The 27,346-nt window shown below is 40.5% G+C and overlaps 2 protein-coding genes across 4 annotated transcripts in view; one reads left to right on the top strand and one right to left on the bottom strand.

Annotated features, from left to right (window-relative positions):
- The first annotated feature begins 4,002 nt into the window (after positions 1 to 4,002).
- Positions 4,003 to 7,992, top strand: LOC149839142 (putative serine/threonine-protein kinase PBL1). The gene is made up of 5 exons (XM_090002313.1): positions 4,003 to 4,129; positions 4,812 to 5,440; positions 6,195 to 6,452; positions 6,777 to 6,893; positions 7,060 to 7,992. Exons 2-5 carry the CDS (start codon positions 4,868 to 4,870, stop codon positions 7,714 to 7,716), a joined length of 1,605 nt encoding a protein of 534 aa, XP_089858439.1. The 5' UTR covers positions 4,003 to 4,129; positions 4,812 to 4,867; the 3' UTR covers positions 7,717 to 7,992.
- Positions 7,993 to 8,627: 635 nt separating this feature from the next.
- LOC149839141 (B3 domain-containing protein Os07g0679700-like) overlaps positions 8,628 to 27,346 on the bottom strand; it is a 106,560-nt gene continuing 87,841 nt past the window's right edge. For all 3 annotated transcript variants that reach the window (XM_090002316.1, XM_090002314.1, XM_090002315.1), the window contains one exon: positions 8,628 to 10,073. In XM_090002316.1, the coding sequence (XP_089858442.1) occupies positions 9,265 to 10,073 (809 nt within the window). In that variant the 3' untranslated portion in view covers positions 8,628 to 9,264. The remainder of the gene's footprint in view (positions 10,074 to 27,346) is intronic.

The raw sequence follows: 27,346 nt of genomic DNA, 5'->3' as shown, positions 1-27,346 counted from the left end.
TAGGTGGAACCAGACTCAAACTCATTTGAGATTATGGTATCTGGTCTAGATTTGGGTTTAATTGGATCTACCATAAAAGAAACCATACCCAGATCCTATAAAGATTACATGAACCAGACTCAAACAGTGCCCGATAAAATAATATTTTTTTTTATCATTTTTACATTGAAAATTTGTGGATCTTAATTGGAACTCGGGTCAGGCCCGGACCTGGTATGAAATTTTACAAACCATACCTGGCCCCATATATTAATCATATCCAAAGTTTGAGTCTAACCCGGATTTTAATAGGGCTTTATTATTTATCACCGAACCCTGAACTTATAGGGTTTGGTACTCAACCCGTTGACACCCCTAGTCAGACTCACTTTGAATATAGGCATTGGACATGGTGTAACCTAATCAGATTTGGATTTGGATTTAGATATGGATTTGAATTTAGATTTAGAGAGACTAACGCTGAGTCTAGATCCCATATATCCTATATACCATAGAGATTCCTATGTAAAACTGCATACAAAAATCACATTATTAATGAGATTCTACTTTACCATTTGAGGAGAGCTGTAAAAATGCTGGGTGAAATCCGATATACCATAGGATCCGCTCTCCAATTCGACTACTAGATTCCCACGTCCCTAGGATATCTCACTCAAATAGAAACCTGTCACAAAGACATGTGGAGAGAGTGCACACTTGGAATCTTGAATTTTCTTTTTTAGAAAAACAGGACATGATGATACAACATTTTTTTAATCAATAAAAAAATATTTTTTTTGATATTTTAATATTAAAAAAATAATATTTAAAATAATAAAAATAATAAAATATTATCATGAATTAGATCCCAAGATCACAACACCAACATAAGTGTTGAAAACAGATCGATTTGCGGCCAACCTAAGTTGCTAATTGTGTGGGTCAAAATGATGGCGGGCAGCTCAACGTGTTGCCCATATGTTCACCCATTTCTAACTAAAGCTCAAAAAAGAGTAGACCTAAGACTGGTAAACAAGCTGAACAAACCTAACCCAGCTCAGCTCAATTAGGATTAAGTGATTCAAACTTTGAACCCGCTTCTTGCAGACCATGTCGACTAACCAGCTATATTATGTTGTTTTTGCTCATATATGTCATGCTTAAGTCCAGGGCCGGCTGGCATCTTTGAGATTTGAGTTCATGAAAAAAAAAATATAAAGCTTATATTTCACATGCTGAAGGCTGCCAATGAAACATGGCACATGCTCAGGGTTGCCAATGAAAAAAATATATAGAGAGAAATATGGGCCTCCAATAAAATATACTTCTCATGAGCTGCCCCAGATTAAATCATGTAATATATCTACACATGACGAGATGAACACCTATTATTCATGCTTGACTAGTTTATGCTAAATGAGCTGCTCATGGCTTGGTTTACCGAACCTATTTGACCAACACAATCTAGCTTTGGGCAAACCGAACCAAATGAAGTCGAGCATAATTTTGGTACAAATCAGCTTGATTGAACCTAATACTCCTTTTAGGGATGTCAGCTAAATCAATTTGAGTCAGATATCCTGATCAACTGATCGGTAATTACTCAGATTCATTAAGCCCTTCTCAAAGTTTTATCAGCTAAATGGTGGAAACCAGTTTAGATTAGACCTAAATTATCCACACTCAAAAAAAAAAAAATCTATACCAATGGGCGCTCCGCTTGTCTGGTAAGAGCATCTAGTGCATGTCACCTTGTGTTGGGACGTTGCAAGTTCAAATCCCAATGGTATCGTTGTATAACTGGTAGTAGTAGTCTGCCTGACCCCAGCTTGCCTTTCATAAGTGGCATCTGTGAAGGTTCGAGCCTGAGCACTTTACCATTGCACAAAAGAACAGTGGTTACGCATCCGGGATGACGATTTTTTCGGTCTAGAATGCGGTTTCTCCAGGCAAAATATGAAAAAAAAAACTTTTACATGAAAATTCAAAAAACATAACATTCAAATCTAAATTTGATATATATTCAAAATTAAGATCCTATGTAAAGCTTTACATTTGAATTTGAATTTGAATCTGAATCCAAATAGGTTCACATTTAAAACGAATGATTCTAATTAGCTATGTAAGATAGGCAGATCCAAATTTCATGTGGGCTTTTTTCATCTAAATCAAAATCCAAATCCAATTAAATAATATTTGTTAATAATGAATAGATCTGAACCGAATCTGACCCGTTCACATTTCAACCTAGCCGGACCGGATCATACTTGCAAGACTTTGGCAGTCCAACCTCATAGCGTAATCTGACTTTTAAACTTTTCTCTTTCCTTCTTTCTTTGACCTAAATTTGATTGAAAAAACAGTTTAAAAGACTTCACTGAATTCAAGGACGAAAATGATACCCAATTCCAAAACGACCACTTTTAGCCTTTGAATTTACTGAAACATCACAATGATTTAGAGAAAAAATAGTAGAATTTCTTACAGACTCGTGGGCATGATTGTCCTTTAAATATAATAAGCTCCAATCCCTTTGACTCAGATTTGTTTTTTTTTTCTTCGTCAGCCGAAGTTTCGATTTCTTAACCAACAGCCGCAAATGGGACCCACATTACTTTGACGAGCAATGATAACCGTTGATTTCGGTGGGGCCCCAGCATATCGTACGGCTGAATATCTGGTCAAACCCCCATCAGCTCCTTGCTTTGAATGGAACTAAAATATTTATTTCGTGTGGATTTTGTTTTATTAAATAATTTCGTTCCAGCCTGTGACGGCACCCCTAGCCGTTCTGTCGAAAATGCCCCTAACCCTACAGGAGCTCACTCATTGGGGATGTTTGGTATCCAAAATCAGATCCATTAATGATCACATCTGGACCTCGTATCGAATTTTGCATTCAAATCCGTCGAAACTCATTATGAGTGTTGTGGGTGTCTCTAATTCTGGACTTAGTTCTTGAGTAAATCCAAAAATATTTTGGTGACGAAAATTTCAAAGAGATATGCAGTGGTAGTGAAAAGATCAGGCTATTAGGCCGGAAATTGGAGCCCGCCATAAACCTCTTTGGGAGTGTGGGGGTGGAGCATCTTTCATTTTATTTTTAAAGTTTGAACCTTACAAATGTGATCTATGTACTTGATTTTATAGGGATCAGCTCTTAAGGCGTTTGATTTCAATACATGGGTGGGTTTTTATAAAGTTCAATGGTTCAAAATTTTTGTAAAATTTCAGGGCTCCAAACATCATTCTTTTCATCAAAAACACATGATTCAAGTGTGGATTCTTAATAATTCGACCATGCCCAACACATTTATAAGGCTGAAACTGCATAAAAAGCACCCAAGAAGCTGAAAAACCTATTTAACATATAGTTTAGCACCAAATAGGTTTAGCATGAACCCATATATATATATATATATATATAATTGTCCTGTTTGAGAGTTAAGCATTACAGTTTTGAGTGTATTAAGGATTAGGGTTTTGAAAGCCTTGTATTTTCTTGCATCTTGCTAATGCATTTTTGCTTTTCTTTTTTCCTATGAACGTAGGCCTGAATGCTTAACCACATGAATCTCATGTTTTGGGTTGTTTTCTTTCTTCCCTCTGTCTTGTGGTTTGCTTAGTTTTTTTGTTGTGGTTTGCATAACGAGTACATATGATTGGAGATTTTTCAGGTAGTCGGATCTAGATTTTAGTTTTAGTTGATCCCCATCGAACTTTGAATCCAAAAATGATTTGATTATGTTAGATCCGATTAAATCCGACTTGGTAATATGCTTAGATCGGAACCAAACCTAACCGAACGGTCGGAAAAAAAAATCCGGATCCAAACCATCCAATGGCATCAAAGTAAATTGTTCGAAACATAAGGGTATCAGCTGGGACTAGAGAAAAATGCTCAAGATTTCTCAAATTGGAAAAAGTCCTTTTTCTTTCGAGTTTTTAGCCTTTGACCCAGTGTCCCGAGTCATCCGTCCACCTTATTTTTCTTTATTCTTTTCTCTCCTTTTTTTATCCTCCCTTGTTGGGGATTCTTGTTTCTATAAATACATTCCTCTTCTAAATTTCTTTTGACTCTTTGATGCTTGAGAATAGTGGAGAACTCGGTTGGGAGTTGTGGTTTTCTTCGATCCATCGCTTCCACAAGGTGGGTTTTTCTTTTTTTGGTTTTTTTGCCTTGTTTAAATCTTATTTTTTGGGGCAACTTTGTTTTGTTTTTGGTTTTTGTGATTTTGGAGATGTTGGGTAGTTGCTGATTCTTTTGATTTTTGCATTTTGAGTTTGTGTGATTGGATTGTTGAGTTTTTAGTTTGAGGGGTTTGCTGTTTTTTTTTCCGTGGGTGATTTTAGGGTTAGGGTTTTGTGGATTGAGATCGTGGTTTTTGAAAGAAGAAAAAAACCATTTTGAGATTCTCCGGTGGTTCTTTGAGGTTCGGTGGCATTTGGGTTGTTCTCGTTTTGGTGTATTTTGGTTCGGAATTTGCTGAAATTCGAGCGGGTTTCCTTGAAATTGAAGGAATTTGATTAGGTTTTTTTTTTTGTATGCAGTGTTTGTGTTGTTGTTCTTGATTCAACTCTGGTTTGGAATCGTCGTGAATGATGAAGGAGTTCCTTTTGTTTTCTTTTGGTGTTGAAACAATTCGTTTTGGTCTTTTTTGTTGTGTGGGCATCCGAAATTTCAATGATTTAGTGTCTGATACAGTAGAATACTGCATGATGATTTGTATGTGTTTCTTTTGAATCTTGTTGCAGTTCTCTCACCACACCCTTCAATTTTTTTGCAACAAGCTGAGAATTATCGGTTTTCTTTCTGTTCATAATATGTTTAGGATTATTGAGGGGAGCTGTTGATTTGGTCTGAAGCCTTGCATATAAATTATAGAGAATGGGTTGCTTCACGGTATTGAAGAACCGAAGAAAGAAATACGATCGGTCTGCCCATGCGAAGCCCGGGGACCCCATCAAAAGTCCACAGTCTAGCCTACGGTCTCTCCAATCTGCCCCGCCAAGCTTTGGAAACAGAACCAAGTTTGAGGAGATTGACAATTCGCACAATGAGAGGATGCGGGTTCTGTCCGCTCCTTCGAGTTTGATCTACGAGAAGGAAGACAGCAAGGTTCAGAAGAGGGCAGTGGGCAAAAAACATGTGGCTCTTACGACGCACCCACTTCCTCTCCCTGCACCGCAGGGTGGTTCTGTGCTGAAGCAAATGGGAAGCTTCAATTCAAACTGCAACAGCGGCCTGATCGATGTATCTGGGCCGCTCCCGTTGCCTCCTCTGGGCAGGCTTCGATGCTTCTCATACGATGAAATAGCAGCTGCCTGCAACAATTTCTCACCTGACAGGTGCCTTGGGGAAGGACTGTCTACAACTACCTACAGAGCTTTATTTGGTGATGAATCCTGTGGTTCAAAGACTTTTGGAGCAACTGTTGTCCTCCTTCACCTTTCCAAGCAGGTACATCTTCATTGGTGTGCTTATTCGGATTTCTGTGCATTCACCATGTGCGTATGCATCTGAATTGTGCAACTTCATGATTTATATTTTTCGGTCAATACTGATATTTCAATGAATTCTTGATGTAGATATATGTTTAAGTAATATGCGTCTGCCAGTAGGGCAATCTGGACGCACCATTTCTCTAGGGCTCTACATTTTCATTTGTAGATGATGGAATCGATTAGTGCCATGATACATATGATCTGATATCAAGATCATGATTTGCACTGAATTATTGTCAAATTGTCATGAAGACTGGCTGATGAAACTGTGACAATAATATTATTTTTGAGCTCGTTCCTTTTTTTGCCAAATTGTGACAATAATACTGCAATGTTGTGTTTCAAAATTGTTCGCTGTGAGATTCATGGTCTAAACATTACTGAAGAAATAGTCATTTATTAGAAACATGTGCATTCCTTTTTTATTCAACAACTACATTCTGAGGGATTAGAAATGGGGTTTCATCCTATCATGAATATACTCATCAGGAATCTGGGCACCAGCATCTTTCTTCAAAGCAACAAAAAGCTAAAAACATAGTGGATGTGGCTGAAAATTCTTTCTGAGATTACTATGTACAGTGGAATTATTGTTTTTCATTTTTTCCCTAAAACTATTATTCCTTTTCTTTGCAGTTTCTTGTCCTGTTTTTTATTTTCAATAATTTCTTTTCTAATTGTTCACATCTCTTATGTTCATGTGTCAACAGGGGTATAAGGAATTTATGAGCGAGATTAACAAGATTGCATCTTTGCAACATCCTCAGCTATGTAAACTGATCGGGTTTCATGCACCTGAGGGCTCTGATCAGGGGATGCTGGTTTTTGAGAGGCTTGTCCATGGAAGCTTGGATCAGTTGCTGTATGGCAGATCTGATGGGCCTTCAATTGATTGGAGTACAAGAATAAAGGTTGCCCTTTGTGCTGCTCAAGGGCTTGCATATTTGCACGAGGAAGGACCTTTTCAGGTATTTAATGATGTGCATTATTGTTTTCTTCCCCTTTTTTTCTCCCTGTGCAGATTTTGTAGATGATAGATTTAGAAAATATGTGCTACTTGGTTGTAGATTGACTTGGATGAATTTTCATCATCAGAAAGCTGTTCTAATACCTAGATGAAAGGAACTTTGGACTATCCTTTAGGATTTGTTTTATCATTTAATATTTTGAGATGTTGCTTTGCCATATGTGGCATCATTTTTTTAATTTTCAAGAAATGAACATCTTTTTTCGGAATGTATGCAATAAAATTTGCCAGCTTCCTCTTTGCTGAATCGATTTATATTTCACAGGCGATGTACAACGAGTTCAGATCTACTCATATACAGATTGATAAAGATTTTAGTGCAAAGCTCTCTGGTTATGGTGCTGGCATTTGTGATGCAGAATCTGATTTTTCTTGTTCAACAGTAAGCACCTTTTGTTTCTTTTTTTTTCCAGTTTTCAATTGCAATTGTGCACACTAAGATGCATCTGAGTGATGTCCATGATATATTTTTTCCAAAAACATTTTGACCAGTTATTAGATGATCTTTGTTTCTTCAATGACTGAGGCATTGTATTTGCATTCTTCAGGCATCAGCAAACCTTTCTCCTGAGACTGTTGAACGACGATTAGTGACCCCAAAGAGTAATGTTTGGAGCTTTGGAATCCTTCTTCTTGAATTGCTGACAGGTCGGCAAAATCTAGATACTCATTATCCAAAAGAAGAGCACAATCTTGCAAAGTGGGCAAAGGCTTTCCTCTCTGATGATTGTCGATTGTCTCTGATCATCGACCCAAAATTAAAAGGACGTTATCCAGGTAAAGCTGCAAGGATTGTCATCGAAACTGCCGGAAAATGCCTGGAAAGAGACCCTTCAGATCGGCCCACCATGCGAGCAGTTGTGGGATCACTCACGCATGTACAAGACATAAAATATGCTTGTCGATTCCCGTTGCAAGAGCCAATCTCAGCCTCTCAACCATTGAATGTTGGTACTGGACTCAACCACCTTCCAGTGAATCTGATGACAAGGTCCCCCAGCCTCAATGGCATCCCTTTGCCAATTGGTGGCTCCAGATCATCACCATCACAGCCTTGTCGAGTGAGGCCGCTGGTTTCTCCACCAAGACCACTTTCTCTTCCACCTCAAACTTGCTCCTCTGTGGTGTCTTTAGAGGGCTCCATTCATGATGCTCGCAGGTCGATATCCCCGGCAAGGAGAAGTGCTAGAGTTGTTGGCTTTTAGTTTTATTGCTTGATATATGGTAATTAATACTTTTTATTTTTGTATTTATGAGAGTGAGATCAGAAGATATGGGTGGAGAGGTGTAGATACAAGAATGTGTTTAAGTGATGGATTCATCTGGTTTTAGTGTTGTTTCTCCCTGTGTACATACAAGGGGAAGGTTTGTTGCAGGTTGATGTGAGCTTGTTCAACCTCTAAATTGAAAGAATTTATTTTTGCCCTTTTGTATTGTTGCTGCTACTATTGCTTCCATGTATAAAGAATGCACATCCCAAATATGGCACGAGTAACTTTATCATCCTAAGGTGTTGATTGTAAAATCATGTGTACAAGGAATCATTGCCAAGCCAGTTATACAAATGATCCCAAAACATGCCACTGAATGTTCAATGGCATCATTTCCATGAATCAGTTATTGCATTAGATGACCATGGTTCTATGAGCTCAATCATCAAGTCGCATAGCCTTGTTTGTTCTCAGGTGTTGTTACCCATTTTGACAAGAAAGCTGTTTTTTTGTGTTTATTGTGCGGGTCTCAACATATACTTTTCATAGGCGTGTTTGTTTCACCCTTTGTAGGAAAGAGGGCTTTATTTCCTATGAAAGTAGAAAAGGGCACGAAACAAACACCCTCTTACCCTTCAATTCAACTTTGTCACGAGAAAAATAGTGTGGCTTACGCTAAACAAAAACTATTATCGCCAAAATAAAGAGGCCGTACCCAGTGTGGTCTTGCATTTAGGTGTCGAGGATCAGACTGGAACGAGTCTAACCTATTTTTCTGCAAGAAATGGCTCCTCTTCAAGAGTTGAACTTGTGTTCATGCTCGACAGCCCAAGCACTTTGTCATTGCACCAATCCTTTTTATATTTTTGAAGGAAACCACCAGGATCAGACCCTAATTGGCCCCGTTCTATAATGGTAAACCCCAGGAGAGTGGCTTCAACTCTGTCCTCAAGTTTAGATCGATGAGAAGGTTCATATTGTTCATAGGTTTGATTTCCAGTCAAGATCAATATTTGATTTAGATTATCTATTCAGTTTGAGGCTTAGGTCCAAGGTTGGCCCAATGAGTTAAGGACCAAAACACACCCAAATTGGAGTCCAATTTTGTGTCTATATCTTGCCCTAGATCTGGGACCTTCTCTGAGAGCTGATGTGTTCGAGTCCATTTCTCCGCAACCATTGTTCATGATCTGATTCCTCAATTTATACTTAAATTATAGTCAAAACATGCTTACATAGCTAGATTACACTAGCTGATGCTTACTCTAAACATCAACATGTTCAAACTTTAATGTCTGAAAATGAGCACCTCCCCATCAAAATGAAATTAACTTTTAACTACAGAATATTCTCACTTATACAAACAACTGAAACATCGACTCTGCTTTCAGCTAGGCAATCACCCAAGACACCAAAAAAAGAAAAAATTAAGATAAGATCAGATTTAAAAAGCAAAAAAAAATTGTATATAAAGATTTGACAAACACTATTACAAAGGGAAAAAAGAAGAGGATAGTGATACAAACATAACTTTATATGACTTCAGGTAGCACCATTTTTCATTTGATCCACAGGAAGATATGCATCTTCAGCAGCTGTCTGCTGTTCTTGCACTGAAGGAGCAAAATGACTTTCATCTGGTTTACTCTCACTTTCCCTACCTGGCAACATACACGCACCTGAGTTTGTTGGCTGATCACTAACCAAGCTAGTGAGGCCATGCTGCTTCAAATAAGTCTCCAGTGGCAAGCTCGCAACCTGAAGAAGAGTCATCATGCTAACTCGTGATGCGCTCGGTCCTACTAAGGGATCATCCTCGCGATCTGGATCACAATTTAAATCTATTTGCCCCTTAATCTCCTCTTTGCTAGAGACCTTCAAATTGTTGCCTATCTCTTCCTTCTCAGTTACAATCCTGTGGCTGCTGGATTCTGGTGTGTTTGCTTGCCTTGTTTCATTCTCGATTGTATAAAGTTGCATTGAGCATTTTGATGCACTATCAACATCTCCTTCATCCTTCATCCAGGCATTTTTCTTTCTAGCTGTCTCAGCTTCCCGTTCTGATTGGCGTTTTTTCCTGCGCATCATGAGGGTCTTGAACCGGCGCCTGACAGTCATGCACACATTGCAGGTGCATGTGGGCTTGTGCTTTGGACCCTTGCCACTGGGTGGCTGGATGCACACAATGCAAGAGCAACCAGGCCGGTGGCGTGGATGTTTGGTCGTAGTGGCTGTTGATGGTGCTGTATCACCACCCTCACCAAGAACAGCAACGGTGGCCAGCGCATCAAGGGCAGACATGTCCCTTGGAATGGGCTTTGGACTATCAATAGCCTTACGCTTTTTAAGGTCTGCATAATCAAACACACAAGAAGATGTTCAACTCCTTTTTCTGTAACGGTTAGTGAAGAAAGTTGGTTTACAGTTTACGCAGAACTTCAAATTGTATGCTGAAGTATTGGAACATTTATACCCAAAAAGAAAAAGGAAAAAGACTAAACCAAAGAGACTTGATCACAAATCCAGGGAGCAAAAGGGTGAAATTACTGGGAAAATGATCACTGAGATATGAATGAAACCAAATCAAAGACCTAAAATTATTTGAAAAACAGAAAAAAGGATTTCTTAGTGTCTATTAGACAAACCATGGTTCTGAGAAATAAACCTTAGAGGCTTCATAAACAAAACAGCAAATCCACAATTTCTTCGACGAGCACAACTGCAACACTATTAGTTTTCTAATATTACCGGTCCTGCTGAACTCAAAACTTCAGAAATGGAGCTTGTTGGATTCAGAAACTCTAGTATTGCAAATTTGTTGTATTTGAGAGCTGCATCTTAAAGTTGGAAAGTTTATGCATGGCATCTAGCCGATATTTCTGTGGCGATTTCTCACTGCTGCATCCATCCCAAGATGAAATAATCCATAAATAGTCCTCAAATACTCTGTCCTTTTGCACAACCTTTAGAAAATATCCTAACTTTTGCTATGTGCAGATTAGCAAGCAACCACTTACAGCTCCCCCAAACTGTGGCTAAATTGGCTTAAGGATATGTCATATGCTATTATGGTTGCAAGTAGCAACTACTGTATTATCCACAACATTCTGTTTAGAGAAAGCAACTTTTTTGTTCATCTACTGTTTTGCAATCACATGACAAACAGATCCCATATCAATATGGGTTCCATTTAAAATGTGTATTGTAGCATCTTTTTCCCCCAAGCATAAGCCACTATCATTAATAAATAAACAGCAAGATAAATGACAGCGATAATGCCACCTAGAAACATGCATATCGAAAAGGAAACAGACATGCTGATTAAAGAAGTAGACAAGACTATAAACAGATCCAAAGGATGAAAGAAAAAAAGTAGGGAACTTTCCAACACATTAAGCATCTCCATTCCATAATAAATAATTTTCCCAGGATTTCTTTATGAGATGCATAACAACCACTATCATTTAAGAATCTACAGTACCATAAATCTTAAATAGCATTTGGAATAAAAAATCAATTCTTGAAATGGATTTGACTGGAAAAGTTGAAAAAAAAATGAAAGCATATTAGAACACCAAGAAATGCATACGAGGGTGGGGAAGAAAAGCAAAGAAACTTAATCTAAAAGATATTATAGCAGTATACCAATGAAATGGCCTGTTATTTCAATGGAATATGCCTCCTAAAACTAGTATCAACTGTTAATCAAATGCTTTCTTCTCTCTGGCTTAAACAAATAGCTTTAATTTAAATCTTGAAATTGGGATTCAATGATTGACTGGTAGAGTCACAGTATATTTAACCAACTGCTTTTGGCTAATCTTTTTAAGTGGCTGACCACCTCACATATTGTCAACACCCATTTTCTCATTGATGAAATGGGTTCTGATTTCTCTCCTGAAAATAAATTGATTAATTAATAAAATTGGGGATCACGTAAATTGAAAACAGAAATATGGATGATAGAATGTACTGATCTGCTTTGAAGAGGAAGAGATTGGGGTGGATGACAAATAAGTCTATGGAAATAAAAAAGGGAAAATATGGAAAATTACATAAAGTCTTAGTCTTTTTTTTTGGCAAGATGGGGTTAGGCAGACCCCTACCAGAATACATGATAGCTATTACATTTCATAAAGATCTGGAAACCATTGTGGAGGTTTATCTTTCCCGATACGATCACAATCCAAAAAGCATAAAAAGTCTTAGTCAGTTATTATTTCTATAGGTTTCTATTTTGTATCATAACATATCCTTGTTTAATTGAAATGATGAGGGCTAAATGAGCCAAAACTTTCTTTTCATTGATTTTTAAAAGAGAAAAGCCAGACAACTAGACTATATTGGATCCATATTCCTTAGCCCAAAGGAAATTGGCCCAACTAGATCAATTTTCGTTTGACTTTCTTATGCTTGTCAATCAGACGTCTGGCTCTGTTAGCTGTTTGATTTTTATTGGATCAGATTGATCAAATTAGATGATCGCTTACTTAACTATGCAATTCCAAAGGTTTCAATAGGTTAATGGGAAATCAAATCAGACTGGATCAGCCTTTCATGAGCAATAATTTTCCAATCCATCTCCAAATGTTTAAGCAAATTGACACACCGATCAGAACTCTGGGTCAGTATGCTGTGCGATTTTATCAGATCAGATTGGTCAAGTGACTCAAGTCAGACTGAGCTTTCCTGATGCAAGTATCTTGGCAATCCACCTCCATAAGTTTCATAGCTTAATTGGGAAGGTGAATCAGACTGCATCAGGCTTTGATGGGCAACAAAAAATCAATTTAACATATTTCTGTCCAACAAGAACCATCTCATAAGGCCAGAGAATGCTGGGAGTATTAAGTGTCGTGTAGTGCTGGACCCAGTTTGGGTCTGACCCAGACCCAAACTGGGACTGTGCATTGGCGTGTTTACTGGGGTATGGATGTAATATTGTAATTTGCTATAGGACAATCATGTCCATAAATGTATTGCCTTGTAACCTAATGCTTATATACATTAAACCAGGCCACGATAATGTGATTAGAAAAATCGTGTACCTGTGCAGCCCCAACAACACTGAGTTTTCCTCTTCTTCTACCTTTCTTCTTCTCTTACTTTTCTCTGTTGAAGATCAGGTTTGGTGCAAACACAACTTCTAACATGGTATCAGAGCAAGGTTGGATCTAGGGCTCGATATTGCTCCCAAAGGTACGACCATAGAGAAAATCTGTTTTCGGTCAGGAAAATATTCTTCTCTCTCTGTTTTTGATATTTTTTTCTCTTCCGCAACCTACACTATCGTGTTTTCTTCCAAAAAGACGATCCCTTTTCTCGTCTCTATCCCCTCTTAAAACTGTTTTCGTGTTTTCATCTGAAACACGTGTTTCCCATTTAAAGGTCTGTTTGAAACCCTATTCGTGACCTATCTTCAAGCTCGTAAATTCTGTTTCCTCTTTGAAACCCTAATCATAACTCATCTCTTCCTCGTGATTCTCCTTTTAGAATCAAAACTCGTGATCGATACTATATCCCAATCAAAACTCGTGATTCTCCTCTTTTAGAATTTGTTCCTGTGTCACCTCATCTCAAAATTTGTCGTTGATTCATCTGAAATCACGATTTATCGTGATCTTGGTTCACACTAATCGAACACGGCAAAACCTTTTTCTTTTAGCCTATTAATGCTAATCAAACACGGCATAATCAGGTGGCTTGATTCATTAACATCAGATTGATATTTTGAATATTTACGTGATATGATATCTGTCAAAAAAAAGGCAGCAAATCCGAATTTTGTTATAATCAGTTCTCTTCTGGGCTGAACTTAGAGAGTCACGTTATCTTGCAGTTTGATTAGTCATTTCATTAATCTTCTCTTAGAGTATTTTCTACCTTATATTCACGTGCCTTGTAATCATGGATTCTTCTTCAACCCAGTCCGGTTTGTCATCAAACTTTCTTAGCCAATTCGTTTTTGAAAAGTTAAATAATTCTAATTTCCTGACTTGGAAGAGACAGATAGTTCCCTTTATCAGGAGCCAAGATCTCTTTGGTCATCTAGATGGATCAATACCTGCCCCACCAAAGTTCATCGCAAAGGAGGAAACAAACACACAAGGGGCTGCATCTACCAAGCTTGTTCATAATTCGGATTATGTCTCTTGGATGAGAAAAGATCAGGCATTAATTGCCTACATCACATCTACTCTGTCTCAAGAAGTACTAGTTGCTATCCCCGACAACTGCACAGAAAATTGTGGAACAGGTTGACACAGACATACTCTCAGATATCTGAAGCAAGAGTTTTATTTCTCAAGCGTAAATTCCAGCTTCTCAAGAAAGGTGGTCTATCTATCATGGATTACTTGAATAAGATGAAAACTATTACAGATCAACTAGCCATTATTAGATGTGAAGTGCCGGACAAAGATAAAGTGCAACAGACATTGAATGGTTTAGGCCCTGATTATCATGTATTGGTGACATCATTGTTGTGCTTGCCCGTGCTTCCCACATTTGAGGACCTCCGGGCAAAACTTCTACAATACGAAATGTCATTAAAAGACATCGCTGAAGATTCTGGTGCTCAATCTGACTCCCAAGATGTCTTAGCCACAAGATTCTCCTTTGGTCGTGGAAGAAATGGCTTCAGAGGAGGAAGAGGTCGTGGTAGATTTGCAGGTCCAGGTTTGCTTCCCACACCTAATATGTTGTTCAACTCTAATGCAAAGAACCAAACTCAAAGAGTTGTCCCGACATGTTACCTGTGCAATAAAAAGGGACATATTAAGGCAAATTGCTAGTTTAATCCTCAAAATAAAGGCAAATTGCAAAACACTGAGAGCAAGAAGGAAGATAATGTTACCAAGTCTGATGGGGAGGTGAAACGACTTTTGTTGGCAGCACTGTCTAGGTTACACTTGAAACAGAATGATCAAGGATTATGGGATGTTGATTCAGGAGCAGCGACCCATGTTACAGGCAATGTTGGTAAGCTCTCGAACTCGGTTCCTTACTTTGGTAAAAATAGTATTGTTACTGGAGATGGATCTCACCATCACATTTCTCACATAGGTAATGCAATCATTCCTCTGTCAAAATCGTCTCTCAATTTGTCAAATGTTATTCATGCTCCTAACATAAAAAAGAACATCATTTTTGTGTCCAAACTTGTTGATGATACACATTCTTATGTTGATTTCACTCCCTCTTCTGTGTATGTCAAGGATCTTCAAACGAGGGAGACATTCGCTGAAGGAGAGCGAACAGGAAATATATACATTTTCAAGGAAGATCCATTTGCGCGTACCAGTTTCGTCTTGAAGCCCTTATTGAAGTCTAAGTCTTTTCAGTCTAAGTTATCTAAGTCAGGTCCTGAGTCTGTTTTTAGTCTTTCCAAATGTAATAAGTCAAGTCTTTGGCGTGATCGTCTTGGTCATTGCAGTTATTCTTTTCTTGAGAAACTAGTATCAAGCAAATTAATTCATAAATCAAGTTTAACTCTTGAGAACAGTAATAAAAAGTGTCCCAGTTGTCAGATGCGTAAGAGTCATGTACTTTTTTATTCTATAAATAAAAGAGCTTCAAGATCCTTTGAAATTGTTTATTCAGATGTTTGGGGTCCTGCGCTCGTATGCTCTTCTTCTGGCAGCAGATATTATCTCATCTTTATTGACAGCTACTCTCGTTATACTTGGATATTCTTTATGAAGCATAAGTCTGAAACTTTTTCCATATTTCGCAACTTTCATGCATTTGTTCGAAACCATTTCTCTACCAATATTCTGCATTTTCATTGTGATGGAGATGGTGAGTATACATCAAAGGATTTTACTGATTTTCTCCAACGTAATGGAATAAAGCGTAGAGTGTCTTGTCCACATACACCACAACAAAATAGGGTTGTTGAGATAAAGCATAGACATATTGTTGAAACGGCCATGAGCATGATGCACGACAATAATCTTCCCATTAGTCTGTGGACAGAAGCATTCCATTCAGCTGTCTATATTACAAATCGTCTACCTATGACAGTTTTGCAAAATAGTTCACCATTCTCTTCTCTTTTCGGCATTCAACCCGATTATAATGCTTTGCGTGTGTTTGGATGCATTTGTTATGTTCATATTGATGATTCCCTCAGGAATAAATTCCAACCAAAGGCTTCCAAGTGTAGATTTGTGGGATATGCTGATGATTATAAAGGTTATTAGTGTTATGACCCTATGACTAAGCGTGTTAAGATTTTCAGGAATAATCTTGGAGATGTATCATTTAATACCTGTCAAAGGATTCCCAGAGAAGAAGTTTATCATCTGTGGATGAATGTAGAATTATTTGTAGATGCTTATGGTGATTGCTCACCTCAGTGTACTCAAGAAACAAACTCGGCTGACCAAAATGATATTGACTTAGGTCAAGCATGGTTACCTCGATCTGGGGATCAGGTCAGTGGAGCTTCACACACTGAAGAAGGGGCAGACCCACAATCGCATCCTATTAACAAATTTAAAGGGTATGTGTATGTGCGAAGAGAAAAAGGTACCCCCCTGCTCCTCACATTGGATCAGATACTTATGTGCCTGTTGGAAACCTGAGGAGTTCGAATAGAATCAAACATCCTATTGACAGGTGGGTGAGCTACAATAATTTTTCTATGGATCCTCAACTTTTTCTGTCTCAGGTTGATAAACATGATGAACCCCTATGGGTTTCATCATGCTGTGAAATCAAACAAATGGATTGAGGCCATTAATGAAGAAGTGAAAGCGCTTCATGAATGTCAAACATGGGAAATTGTTGCCAGACCTCCTAACAAAAATGTTGTTGATTCCAAGTACGTTTATAAAATCAAATACAAACCAGATGGTACTATAGAACGATACAAAGCAAGACTTGTTGCAAAGGGGTTTACACAATAATATGGTCAGGATTATGATGAGACTTTCAGTCCCGTGGTCAAAATGGGGACAATAAAAATTATATTGTCTCTAGCCGTCAAACATGGATGGACATTAAGTCAGTTAGATGTCAAAAATGCATTTCTTCATGGAGACTTGAAGGAGAACAACCTCCAAGATATGCTGAGAGAGACCCAAGCACATATGTATGCAGACTAAAAAGAGCCATACATGGTTTGAAGCAGGCCTCACGCTCGTGGTTTGAGAGTTTCTTCTTAGAAATACAAAGGCATGAGTTTTGTAGATCTCTCTTAGACCACTCATTGTTTATCTTCAAGGATAAAGGCATAACCACCTTGTTGTTGATATACGTTGATGATATTATAGTTACAGGGAATTAAATGAATCACATTGAAGAAATAAAAAGACTATTAAGTCAAAGGTTTAAGATGAAAGATTTGAGAGATTTGCGTTATTTCCTTGGCATCGAGGTAGATAGGAAGGATGGTTACCTGACCTTGACACAACAAAAATACACACTAGATTTATTGAAGAAATTTGGTATGTAAGATTGCAAGCCTTTGTCTACACTGAGTGTCTTACATCAAAAGCTCAATTCACAGGATGGAGATTTGTACCCAGATCCTAAAAGATATCGAAGTGTAGTTGGTATGCTTCAATATCTTACCTTTACTCGCCCTGACATTGTTTATTTTGTCAATCAAGTGTCACAATTCATGCATGAGCCACAAACAGGGCATATGGATGCAGTCAAGAGAGTGTTGAGATACTTAAAAGGTACCATTGGAGATGGGTTGGTGTATAAAAAAAGTTGGAAAAGAGGAAGCATGCATGATGTCACGATCTACAGTGATGCGGACTGGGCAGGAGATCCTGATGAAAGGAGGTCGGTTTCCGAATATTGTATCTTTCTTGGGGAAAACCTAGTATCCTGGAGCAGTAGAAAACAAAAAGCAGTAGCTAGATCAAGTACTGAGGCTGAATATCGATCAATGGTTGCTGCAACTGCTGAAGCTACTTGGACAAGACATTTGTTGAATGAATTGGAGGAACATATCTCCAAATCTATCTTATTGTGTGACAATCAAAGTGCCATTAATATATCTTTTAATCCTATTTTCCACAGTAAGGCGAAACACATTGAGATAGATCAACATTTCATTCGATAGAAGGTTGAAGACAAAGAGATTGAGCCTCATTTCATTCCTACAGAAGACCATTTACAAAGGGTTTGACGAAAAACAGATTTTGGTTCTTGAAGAACAAGTTGTCCATGGTTCAAGACCATGCACAACTTGAGGGAGGGTATTAAGTGTCGTGTAGTGCTGGACCCAGTTTGGGTCTGACCCAGACCCAAACTAGGATTGCGCATTGACGTGTTTACTGGGGTACGGATGTAATATTGTAATTTGCTATAGGACAATCATGTCCATAAATGTATTGCCTTGTAACCTAATGCTTATATACATTAAACCAGGCCATGATAATGTGATTAGAAAAATCGTGTACCTGTGCAGCCCCAACAACACTGAGTTTTCCTCCTCTTCTACCTTTCTTCTTTTCTTACTTTTCTCTGTTGAAGATCAGGTTTGGTGCAAACACAACTTCTAACAGGGAGACTGTTTCCTCTATGCTTATTATCACCCAGGGCTATGCAATCCATGAACTTGGAGCAAGTCAATAGTCGTAATCTAAATCTACCACATTATGCAGCAAAAAATAGTTTTGGTGATAGTCTTTTCTCTCACCCATCCACCAAATGATAACTATGAAGCACATTCACAGTATCCCAACTAAAGAACATTTAGAGAACTTAATTGTGCTTCAATATCAGTCAGGTTGATTTAAGCTATGAAGTGTGCATTGGTGAATATTCATGTCCTATGTCACATAGGTGCAGGTGCGGATGAGGATGCGGGTACGGGTGCGGATGCGGCACTTTAAAAAAACTTTTGTGTGAGGGTGCGGCAAGGATATATATATATATAATTTTTAACTGTTTTAAGTTAATACTATGTATATTTGTGTACATTTATGTATTTATATATATAATATAGATAAAAATGGACTTGATTAGGGTTAACTAAATCTACTTTTGGATAGAAATGGACCTCAGTGTGGTTGACTTCACCTAACAAAAAGGAAGTTGTGTCCAAGTGTCGCGGGTGCTGAAAAGAAGTAATCACTGTGTATATGTCTGACCCGATCCATTTATATATTGGATCGGGTCCAAACCCAATTGGTGTATATGTAAACTAACATGTTTAAAGGGGTATTTCTGTACCTTAGTTTTATTCACTTAATACATTTAATAGAATGAGATGTGCAGCCGATAATCGACTGAAACCCCTTTCTCTGAAATCTCTCTTTTCTCTCTCTCTCTCCCCTCTCCCCTCTCCCCTCTCTCTCTTTTTCTCTGTGACAGGTAAGCGTGGAGATCGAAGGTTCCTTTCTTTCATGGTATCAGAGCAGCGTGACGACTGTGCGTGAAGAGCTGCCTTGGCTTCACGGTGGCTCGGTTTCACGGTAAAAAGCAGATCCCTTTCACGGTGACAGTCGACCCTTTCTGAAAATATTTTCTCTGCTGAGTTCGTGTTTCTGGAAGTATTTCACGGTGACAGTCGATCCTTTCTGAAAATATTCCCTCTGCTGAGTTCATCTTTCTGGAAGTATTCACGGTGAGTTCGTGATTCTAAAAAATATTTCTGAGTTCAGAAAATATTTCTGCAAAGTATTTTTGTTGTTCGTGGGTTCTGGAAGTTTTTCACGGTGAGTTCATGATTCTAAAACTGCTGTTTTGTGCATCACGAAGTATTTCTGTTGTGTATCTCTCATACTCTGTTGTGGAATACCTAAGTGTCAGCCGAGTCCTCTGCTGGGATATACCTAAAATCCTGTTAGCTGAGTCCTCTGTTGTGATATACCTAAGTGTCAGTCCAGGTTTTCTCAAAATGGATTTCTCTCATGGGCAGTCATGTCTGTCCTCAAGCTTTCTCGGTCAACTAGTCTCTGAAAAATTGAATAACTCCAATTTCTTAACCTGGAAAAGACAGATCATTCCATTTATAAAGAGTCAGGACCTCTCTGGTCATCTGGATGGATCTGTTCCACCGCCTCCAGAATTCCTCTCGCAGGAAAAGGCGGACTATAAAGGAGAACAATCTGTCGTTTTTCGCAAGAACCCAGAATATGTTGCTTGGATGAAGAGGGATCAATCATTAGTGGCCTAAATCACTTCAACTCTCTCACAGGAGGTCCTTATTGCTCTTCTTGATGATTGTTCGGCCAAGGAACTGTGGGATGAGTTAGTTCAAACGTATTCATAAATTTCTAAGGCAAGAATTATGTTTCTTAAGCGAGAGTTTCAAATGCTGAAGAAAGATTCCATGTCTGTTATGGAATACTTGAACAAAATGAAAGGCATCACGGACCAACTGGCTGTTGTTGGGTGTCTTGTCAGTGAAAAGGATAAAGTACAACAAACCTTGAGTGGATTGGGGTCAGACTATCATGTTATGACGACTACCTTATTATGTTTACCAGAACTTCCAAAGTTTGAAGATCTTTGTGCGAAATTATTGCAATATGAGATGACTCTGAAAGGATCTTCTGAAGATTCTCATGGGAATTCAGGAACACAAGATGTGCTGGCTATGGGAATGAGTTATGGCCGAGGACGAGGAAGTTCTTTTCGAGGAAAAGGAGGCCAAGGGAGAAACACCTATGGAGGTCGTGGCATACTTCCGACACCCAATATACAAGGACAAAGACCCATTCCCACTTGTTTTCTATGCAAAAAGAAAGGGCACATTAAAGCAAATTGTTGGTTTAATCCTCAAAACAAAGGGAAAGCTCCACAAGCAGAGGCTAGGAAGGATGGAGAAGTAAAGGAGTTGTTGTTGGCAGCCTTGGCAGGATTGAATATGAAGCAAAATGACAAAGGAATTTGGTATGCCGACTTTGGAGCAACTACTCATGTCACAGGTGAAGCAGGTAAACTCTTGACTCTTACTCCTTATGTTGGTAAGAATAGCATAGTCACAGGAGATGAATCTCATCACTCAATCTCACATACTGGAAATGCCATTATACCAATGTCAAAGTGTAAAATCCACGTAAAAAAAAATTTTACCGGACCCGGGTCGGGTCGGGACCCGACCCAGGCCTGCCCTCGTTAGGGTTTTAAAACCCGACGCAGGGGAGGTTTTGTTTAAAAACAACCCCCCACTCGTGCCGCTCCACCTTTTCGACAGGATAAGGAAACCCCTTGACGGTTTCCCCGGATCTCGCCCCTCCCCGAGCTCTTTAAGAGCGTTGCGGGAGGAGGATCGGTGCACCGCCCCCTTCTCGTTCCCTACGGGCGACAGCCTCGCCTGCAACCCCGCCGTCTCCTCTTGTCCCCCCTGCGACTGATGTCGCCGGCGAGCAAAGCCGCCAGCCACCTCGCCTTCGCTCCTCCTCTCATCTGCCTGCCGACGGCGCCCCCCTTCCAGGTACGCCCTCTATCTCCTCAGTCTCCTCCTCCTCTCCCATCTCTCGTTTCTTCGGCGACCAGAGCTGACGACCTCCCCATCACCGTCCCTCCCTTTCGTCTCCCCCTCTCTCTTGAGGTTGCCGGAGAGCCAGCAGGGGGCCAGTCACCCTGCGACACCCCTCCTCCTTTTTTTCCCTCTCCTTGAGGGCTTGCCGAGTGGCCGACAGACGACATACCGTCTGTGTCGTGCCCTCTTATTCCCCCTTGCCGCACCTTCCCCCTTGTTTTGTTGTTATTTCGTCAGGCAGGGGCCGGGGCCCCTGCCATTATTCGTTCCGTCAGGCAGGGGCCGGACCTCCCCTGCCATTATTTTGTTTCGTCAGACAGGGGCCGAGGCCCCTGCCAGTTTCTGTTTTGTCTGGCAGGGACTGAAGCCCCTGCCATTCATTGTTTTGCAGGGGCCGAGGCCCCAGTCGTCCAGTATTGTCAGGCAGGGACCCAAGTCCCTGGCATTTGTTGTTTTCGTGTGGCAGGGGCCGAGGCCCCTGCCATTGGTTGTTTTATCAGGCAGGGGCCAAGGCCCCTACCATTTATTTATTTCGTTAGGCAGGGGCCGAGACCCCTAACCGTTTGATGTTTTGGCAGGCAGGGGCCGAGACCCCTGTCGTTTGTTGTTGTGGCAGGCAGGGGCCGAGACCCCTACCGTTTGATGTTTTGGCAGGCAGGGGCCGAGACCCCTGTCGTTTGTTGTTGTGGCAGGCAGGGGCCGAGACCCCTACCGTTTGTTGTTTTGGCTGGCAGGGGTCGAGACCCCTGTCGTTCGTTGATTTGGCCAGCACGGGCCTCAGCCCCTGCCTTTCACTGCTTTGTCTGGCGGGGGCTGAGGCCCCTGCCATTCGTTGTCCTGTCAGACAGGGGCCGAGGCCCTTGTCATGCGTTGTTTGGTCAGTCAGGGGCCGATACCCCTACCACTCTTTTGATTCCGCCGACAGGGCAGGTCTTACCACTGCCCTTCTGTTCTTTTTGTCAACTACGTCATTATAACTCTCACTCTTGCATATTTACGCAATAGGTCACGTTCGTGCTCCGCGGCCAGACCCTCGTATTATCCTCATGCATAGGCGTACGCAGCTACACAACATTCCGAGGTAGGGTAAAGTCGCACAAGGGGCAATAGATCTAATTAAGTTGAAATAATTAAGATGTCCATGCTAGTTGTACTTGGATTTATATTTCTTTTGCGTAGCGTATTATTCTTGTCTGCATGTTTATGAGTCGAGGTACGATTTTACTCTTTGAGTATTAATTTGCATATTTGCTTATGTGTTGAAGGTGGTTTCGCACTTTTTGAAATACATATGCCCTTGTTTGCTTGTATATATTTCTGTCTGCATATTTCCTTTGAGTGAGGTACGACTTCGTGTCTCATGTATTACTTATGACCTTATGTGTTTGCCTGTCTAAGTGGTCAAGGTATGGTTTGGCACCTCGTGTGTTACTTATGTGTTTTTCGCTCGATATGCGGCATTGCAAGTCGAGAGTTGCTTGTTGTCATGTTATAACCTGCATATGCTCACATTTATGGTAAATATGTACTTACATAAATGAAGTCTTGTGCCTATCCTGATTTAGTTGTTTTCAAAACACTAAAAGTTGTACTTGTGCATTGCAGTTCTTTAAAAGAGGGTTTTCTCCTGCGAACCCAGCGCTCTTCAAATGGCACAACTTTTGCAAAGTTAAGTTTTAATCCTCGCAGGATTTCGAAGTTACATTTGAGTCCTCCCAAGTCCGCACACTTGGGAGAAATATTTTATAACCCCCATTCGAGTTGCGACCCAATTCGAATAACCCCGATCAGGGGCACGAGCATATGAATGAGTGGGGTTCTGTTGAAGGACCCATTCTTTATTTATCAATCTAGTGTCACATGTCGATAATAAGATAAATTTTGGATGCAAGATTGATAGTGTTGTGCCTTGCGTGAATGACTTAATGTGGCATTATGGCTTTTAAGGATGAATTGTGTCAAATGAGCACTTCTTTATTCTTTGGATCGTTATGAAGTTGTGTGTTGGGTGTTCCTTTTGAGAAGCCCACACACCTCCCTGGTTCAGTATAGCGTAGTTTTAGACATGCACAACATGTTAAGTACTTTGTTGATCGGACGAGAGATGAAAAATGTTGTTGAAGTGAATTCAAGACTTATCTTGCCAGACTGTGCTGTATTAATTCTTTTGCAGATAATATCTGTTGAGGTTTCTTTTGTGGAACCATTTTCCTTTCATCGTAGTCGTACTTTTGACAAGTACGACCATACTTTTTGACAAGTACGTCTTCTTACGTTGCGATGATTGGATGAGTAGGTTGTGGCAACCTCGATGAGTGCAAATAACAAAATGTTGTGATCACCTAAATAAGTGATGTTTTCGCCTTCACCGGCAAGATACTCGAGTTGGTCGAAAGACCAAAATATGTAGAATGGGTCTTCAGTTAACTACCCCTGATGTACTCATTCGAATCGCTGATTCCTGTCAGGAGAGAGGACAGGAAGGTACAAAACTTCGATGGACAGGCCATTAATGGCAGTTACGAGCAAAAGACTCGGCTTCCCCAGTCATCGGAGTTAGGGGAATGGGACTACCATAATTATCCTAGGTGGTAGCTCTCCATGTTTAGGATGCATCCATTGTTTATGCTGCTTTGGGGATTTCTCTCTTGGTCACCGACCGTCCCCTTAGGTGCGGACTCAGTCAACTATCCGGGTTATCATAAAATACATAGCATAATAAACCCTCGGATCAGTCTAGGCTGTTTTTAGAGTCGTGCCTTGTGCGTACCCACTTGGCCAGTTAATATCGAAACATAATTTAAATTCGATTACACAATTTGTCGAGTTATACGCGTATGAAAGTTATGGTGTACCACCGGTTCAATACTTATGGAATTGTGTGTGTGGTTATTGAAATATTGTATCTTGCTAGTTAAATTTCTTATGCAGTTCTTTGCTTGTAGTAGTTAGCCTACTTGTGCCAGTAAAATGCTTGTAATAATTTTAGCATTGTGCTCATGATAGTTTGCTTTATGACTCTACTGAAAGCAAATTGGTATTTAATTGTTTGTCTACTTGACATATTAAATTATTCTGCTTAATTATGTTCTATATTGTCCTGTCTGTGCACCTACCAGTTTTTAGTGAAACTGGCCCATTTTATGGGCAGGTTTTGGATAGGTAATACAGTTTGCGATGGCACGATGGCGTGATGAGATCAAGATAGAGTTCTTTCTCTGACGTTTCGCTCCTGAGGACATGTTGGCAAATTTGGTATAAAGGGTATTCCAAAATTTCTCTTTTTATTAAACCTTGAGTTACTAAAGCTGTTTTAGTAAACTTCTTCTTTGATTCAACAAACAAATTCTCCATCATTGAAATTGCATTTCAAAACCATTTGATTTCAATAGTTGTGCGGAATTCGGCAAAAGAAAGTTCACGTCGTAATACGCTCAAGGTCCATTGACTTGTGGTTTTAAAAATATCATTTTCCGCTGAAGTACTATTTAAACTCTGATTATTGTATGATTTCAAAGCTTCCTAAACTATTCTAAAAGTTACAAGTCCTGAATTTTTGGGGCGTTACACAAAGTCCTCTCTTAAACTTCCAAGTGTCATCCATGCACCTAATATTCAAAAGAACATTGTTTCTGTCTCAAAACTTGTTGATGATGCCGATGCTTCTGTTGAATTTACTCCCTCTTCTGTTTATGTCAAGGATCTTCGCACGAGGAAGACATTCGCTGAAGGAAAACGATGGGGCAACATGTATATCTTTCAAGAAGATTCTTCCTCCATTCATTCCGACTATTCATCCTTGAAGCCTCACCAACGTCAATTCTTTGATCCTGATTTTATATTTAACATTTCTGAATGTAATAAGCCAGGACTTTGGCATAGTCGTCTTGGCCATTGTGGTCGTCATTTTATTGAAAAACTTGTCTTGAATAATTTTATTCCTAAGTCCAGTCTGAGTTCAGAGGTTGTTGATACCAAGTATTCTAGTTGTCTTTTATGTAAGAGTCATGTCTTACCATTTGCTTCCATCAATAAAAGAGCTTAAAGGCCATTTGAGGTCATTTGTTCAGATGTCTGGGGTCCTGCCCCAATTACTTCTCTTTCTAGCAGTAAATACTATCTTATTTTCATTGATAGTTATTCACGTTATACTTGAATATTTTTTATGAAGCACAAATCAGAAGTCTTTGGATTGTTCCAAAGATTTCATTCTTTTGCTCAAAATCATTTCTCTACCAACATTCTCAATTTCCAGTGTGATGGAGGAGGTGAATTCTCCTCGAGTGACTTTGTTGGTTTCCTTCAACATAATGGGATAAAGAGAAGAGTGTCTTGCCCACATACACCTCAACAAAATGGGATTGCTGAGAGGAAGCATCGACATATTGTAGAGACTGCAATGAGCATGATGCACGGGAGCAATCTTCCTGTATCATTATGAAATGAGACTTTTCACTCCACAGTCCATGTGATAAATCGATTGCCCATGAGTATCTTAGAAAATAAGTCACCATATTTCTCTCTTTTTGGCATACAACCTAATTACCATGCATTACGTGTGTTTGGGTCTGTTTGCTATGTTCACATTGACAGCTCACTCAGACACAAGTTCCAAGATAAAGCCTTAAAATGCAGGTTTATAGGATATGCAGAAGACTACAAAGGGTACAGGTGCTATGATCCTCTGAGTAAGCGTGTCAAGATATCAAGGAATGTAATCTTCGATGAGATGAACTTTGATGCTCAGGATGCTAATTCAACCCTTCATGCTGATAACTTGATGCAGGGCAGGACCCGATTGGGCCCATCGTGCCACTCGATCCACCACACAGGGCAGATGACAGACCCCGTGACTATGACTCACCTGCAGGGACGGAGCCACGACGCAGAGAGGTACCCCTGTGCACCTACGTCAGGCGTGGTGGAGCTCGCGCGCCCCAGAACCAGCTGCAAAGAAGGACTGAACCGGATCGTGGGTCGGATCCAAATCTGGACCCACGACCCAGTCCAGTAAACACTCTTTAAAAGGCATGTCTAGGGTTGCGTGAAGGATAATTGAAGATTGAAACAGCCCATCCGACTTCTTTTTCTGCAACTTTTCCTATTCTCTATTTGATTACTGTTTTCCCTTTAGATTTTCTTTACTGTTTATTGCATATTCCCATTGTTTATTGAACATTTCTGAGTTAATAAAGAAGTTCAGCCACACCGATTCACGGTGGGCCATTAGTTTTCACTCCTCCTCCAACGCAGTTGCATCAAAGTGGTATCAGAGTCGGCGTTCCACCTTCATCAGCGGTATGGCTCTTGAGGCGGGAAGCGATCCGGTATAAGGCGAAGCGCGTGAGGAGGCGAGCAGCGAAGACCCAATGCTGCATGTCATGGAGGTGTTGACGAAAATACAGAAAAACGTGTCGCGTATCAGTCGGGACGTGGCAACCATATCACGGCGACTTGATGGGGTCGAAGGCCGAGTCGCTGCCCTTGAGTCGCCGGTGGATCCCTCTGCGACCTCAAGGCAAAGACTGGGGGTTGCGCTGGAGGTCGTAGCAGATGCAGCAGCAGTCCAGCCGACGTCCTGTCAGCCCGACTGTGTTGCTACCCAGCAACCAGCGTTCCCCCCTCCATTCCCAGGTTCGACAGCAACAGTGTCACGCGCAGTAAGTACCCCCCATCTGAACCAGGAAGATAGGGCAGGGCAACCCCACGTCGTGGGTGCAGTTTTGCCCTGGCCTCGAGCCATGGGGGCTATGCCGCTGGCAGGGCTGGGCCTGCAGGAACCCAGCGTCACGCCGGGTCCTGCCGCATGTTTGGGTCCGAGTGCACCCCAGACCAGGGCTCGGTTTCCTGTGGGTCTGCCGCAGGTCGGGTTGGGTCCACAAGAACCCAGCAGCACGCAGGACCCCGCTGCAAGCCCCAGCGCAGCGACCCGACCCGGGAAAGAACTGTTTCTCCCTCCTGGTCCCGCGCGCAGAGGCATTGTGATGACCAACCAGCGGGTGGAACCTGGCGGACCCGTGTGGATGGGCCCGAACCCGAGAGGGTCCGGGCCGGAACAGTTTTCAGCAGGACCCAGACCTGGATCTCGGGGACCATCCTTTGGGTCCCTGGGAGCGGGTCCGGGATCCGAAACCCCTTACCCAGCCAATCCAATTGGGTTTGGTGCGCGGT

This window comes from Nuphar pumila, chromosome 4, assembly GCF_984573655.1.
Source record: "Nuphar pumila chromosome 4, dmNupPumi1.hap1.1, whole genome shotgun sequence".
In the NCBI taxonomy this organism is placed as follows: Eukaryota; Viridiplantae; Streptophyta; class Magnoliopsida; order Nymphaeales; family Nymphaeaceae; genus Nuphar; species Nuphar pumila.
Note: the sequence above shows the minus strand (reverse complement) of the source record. Positions and strands in the feature narration are given on the sequence as shown.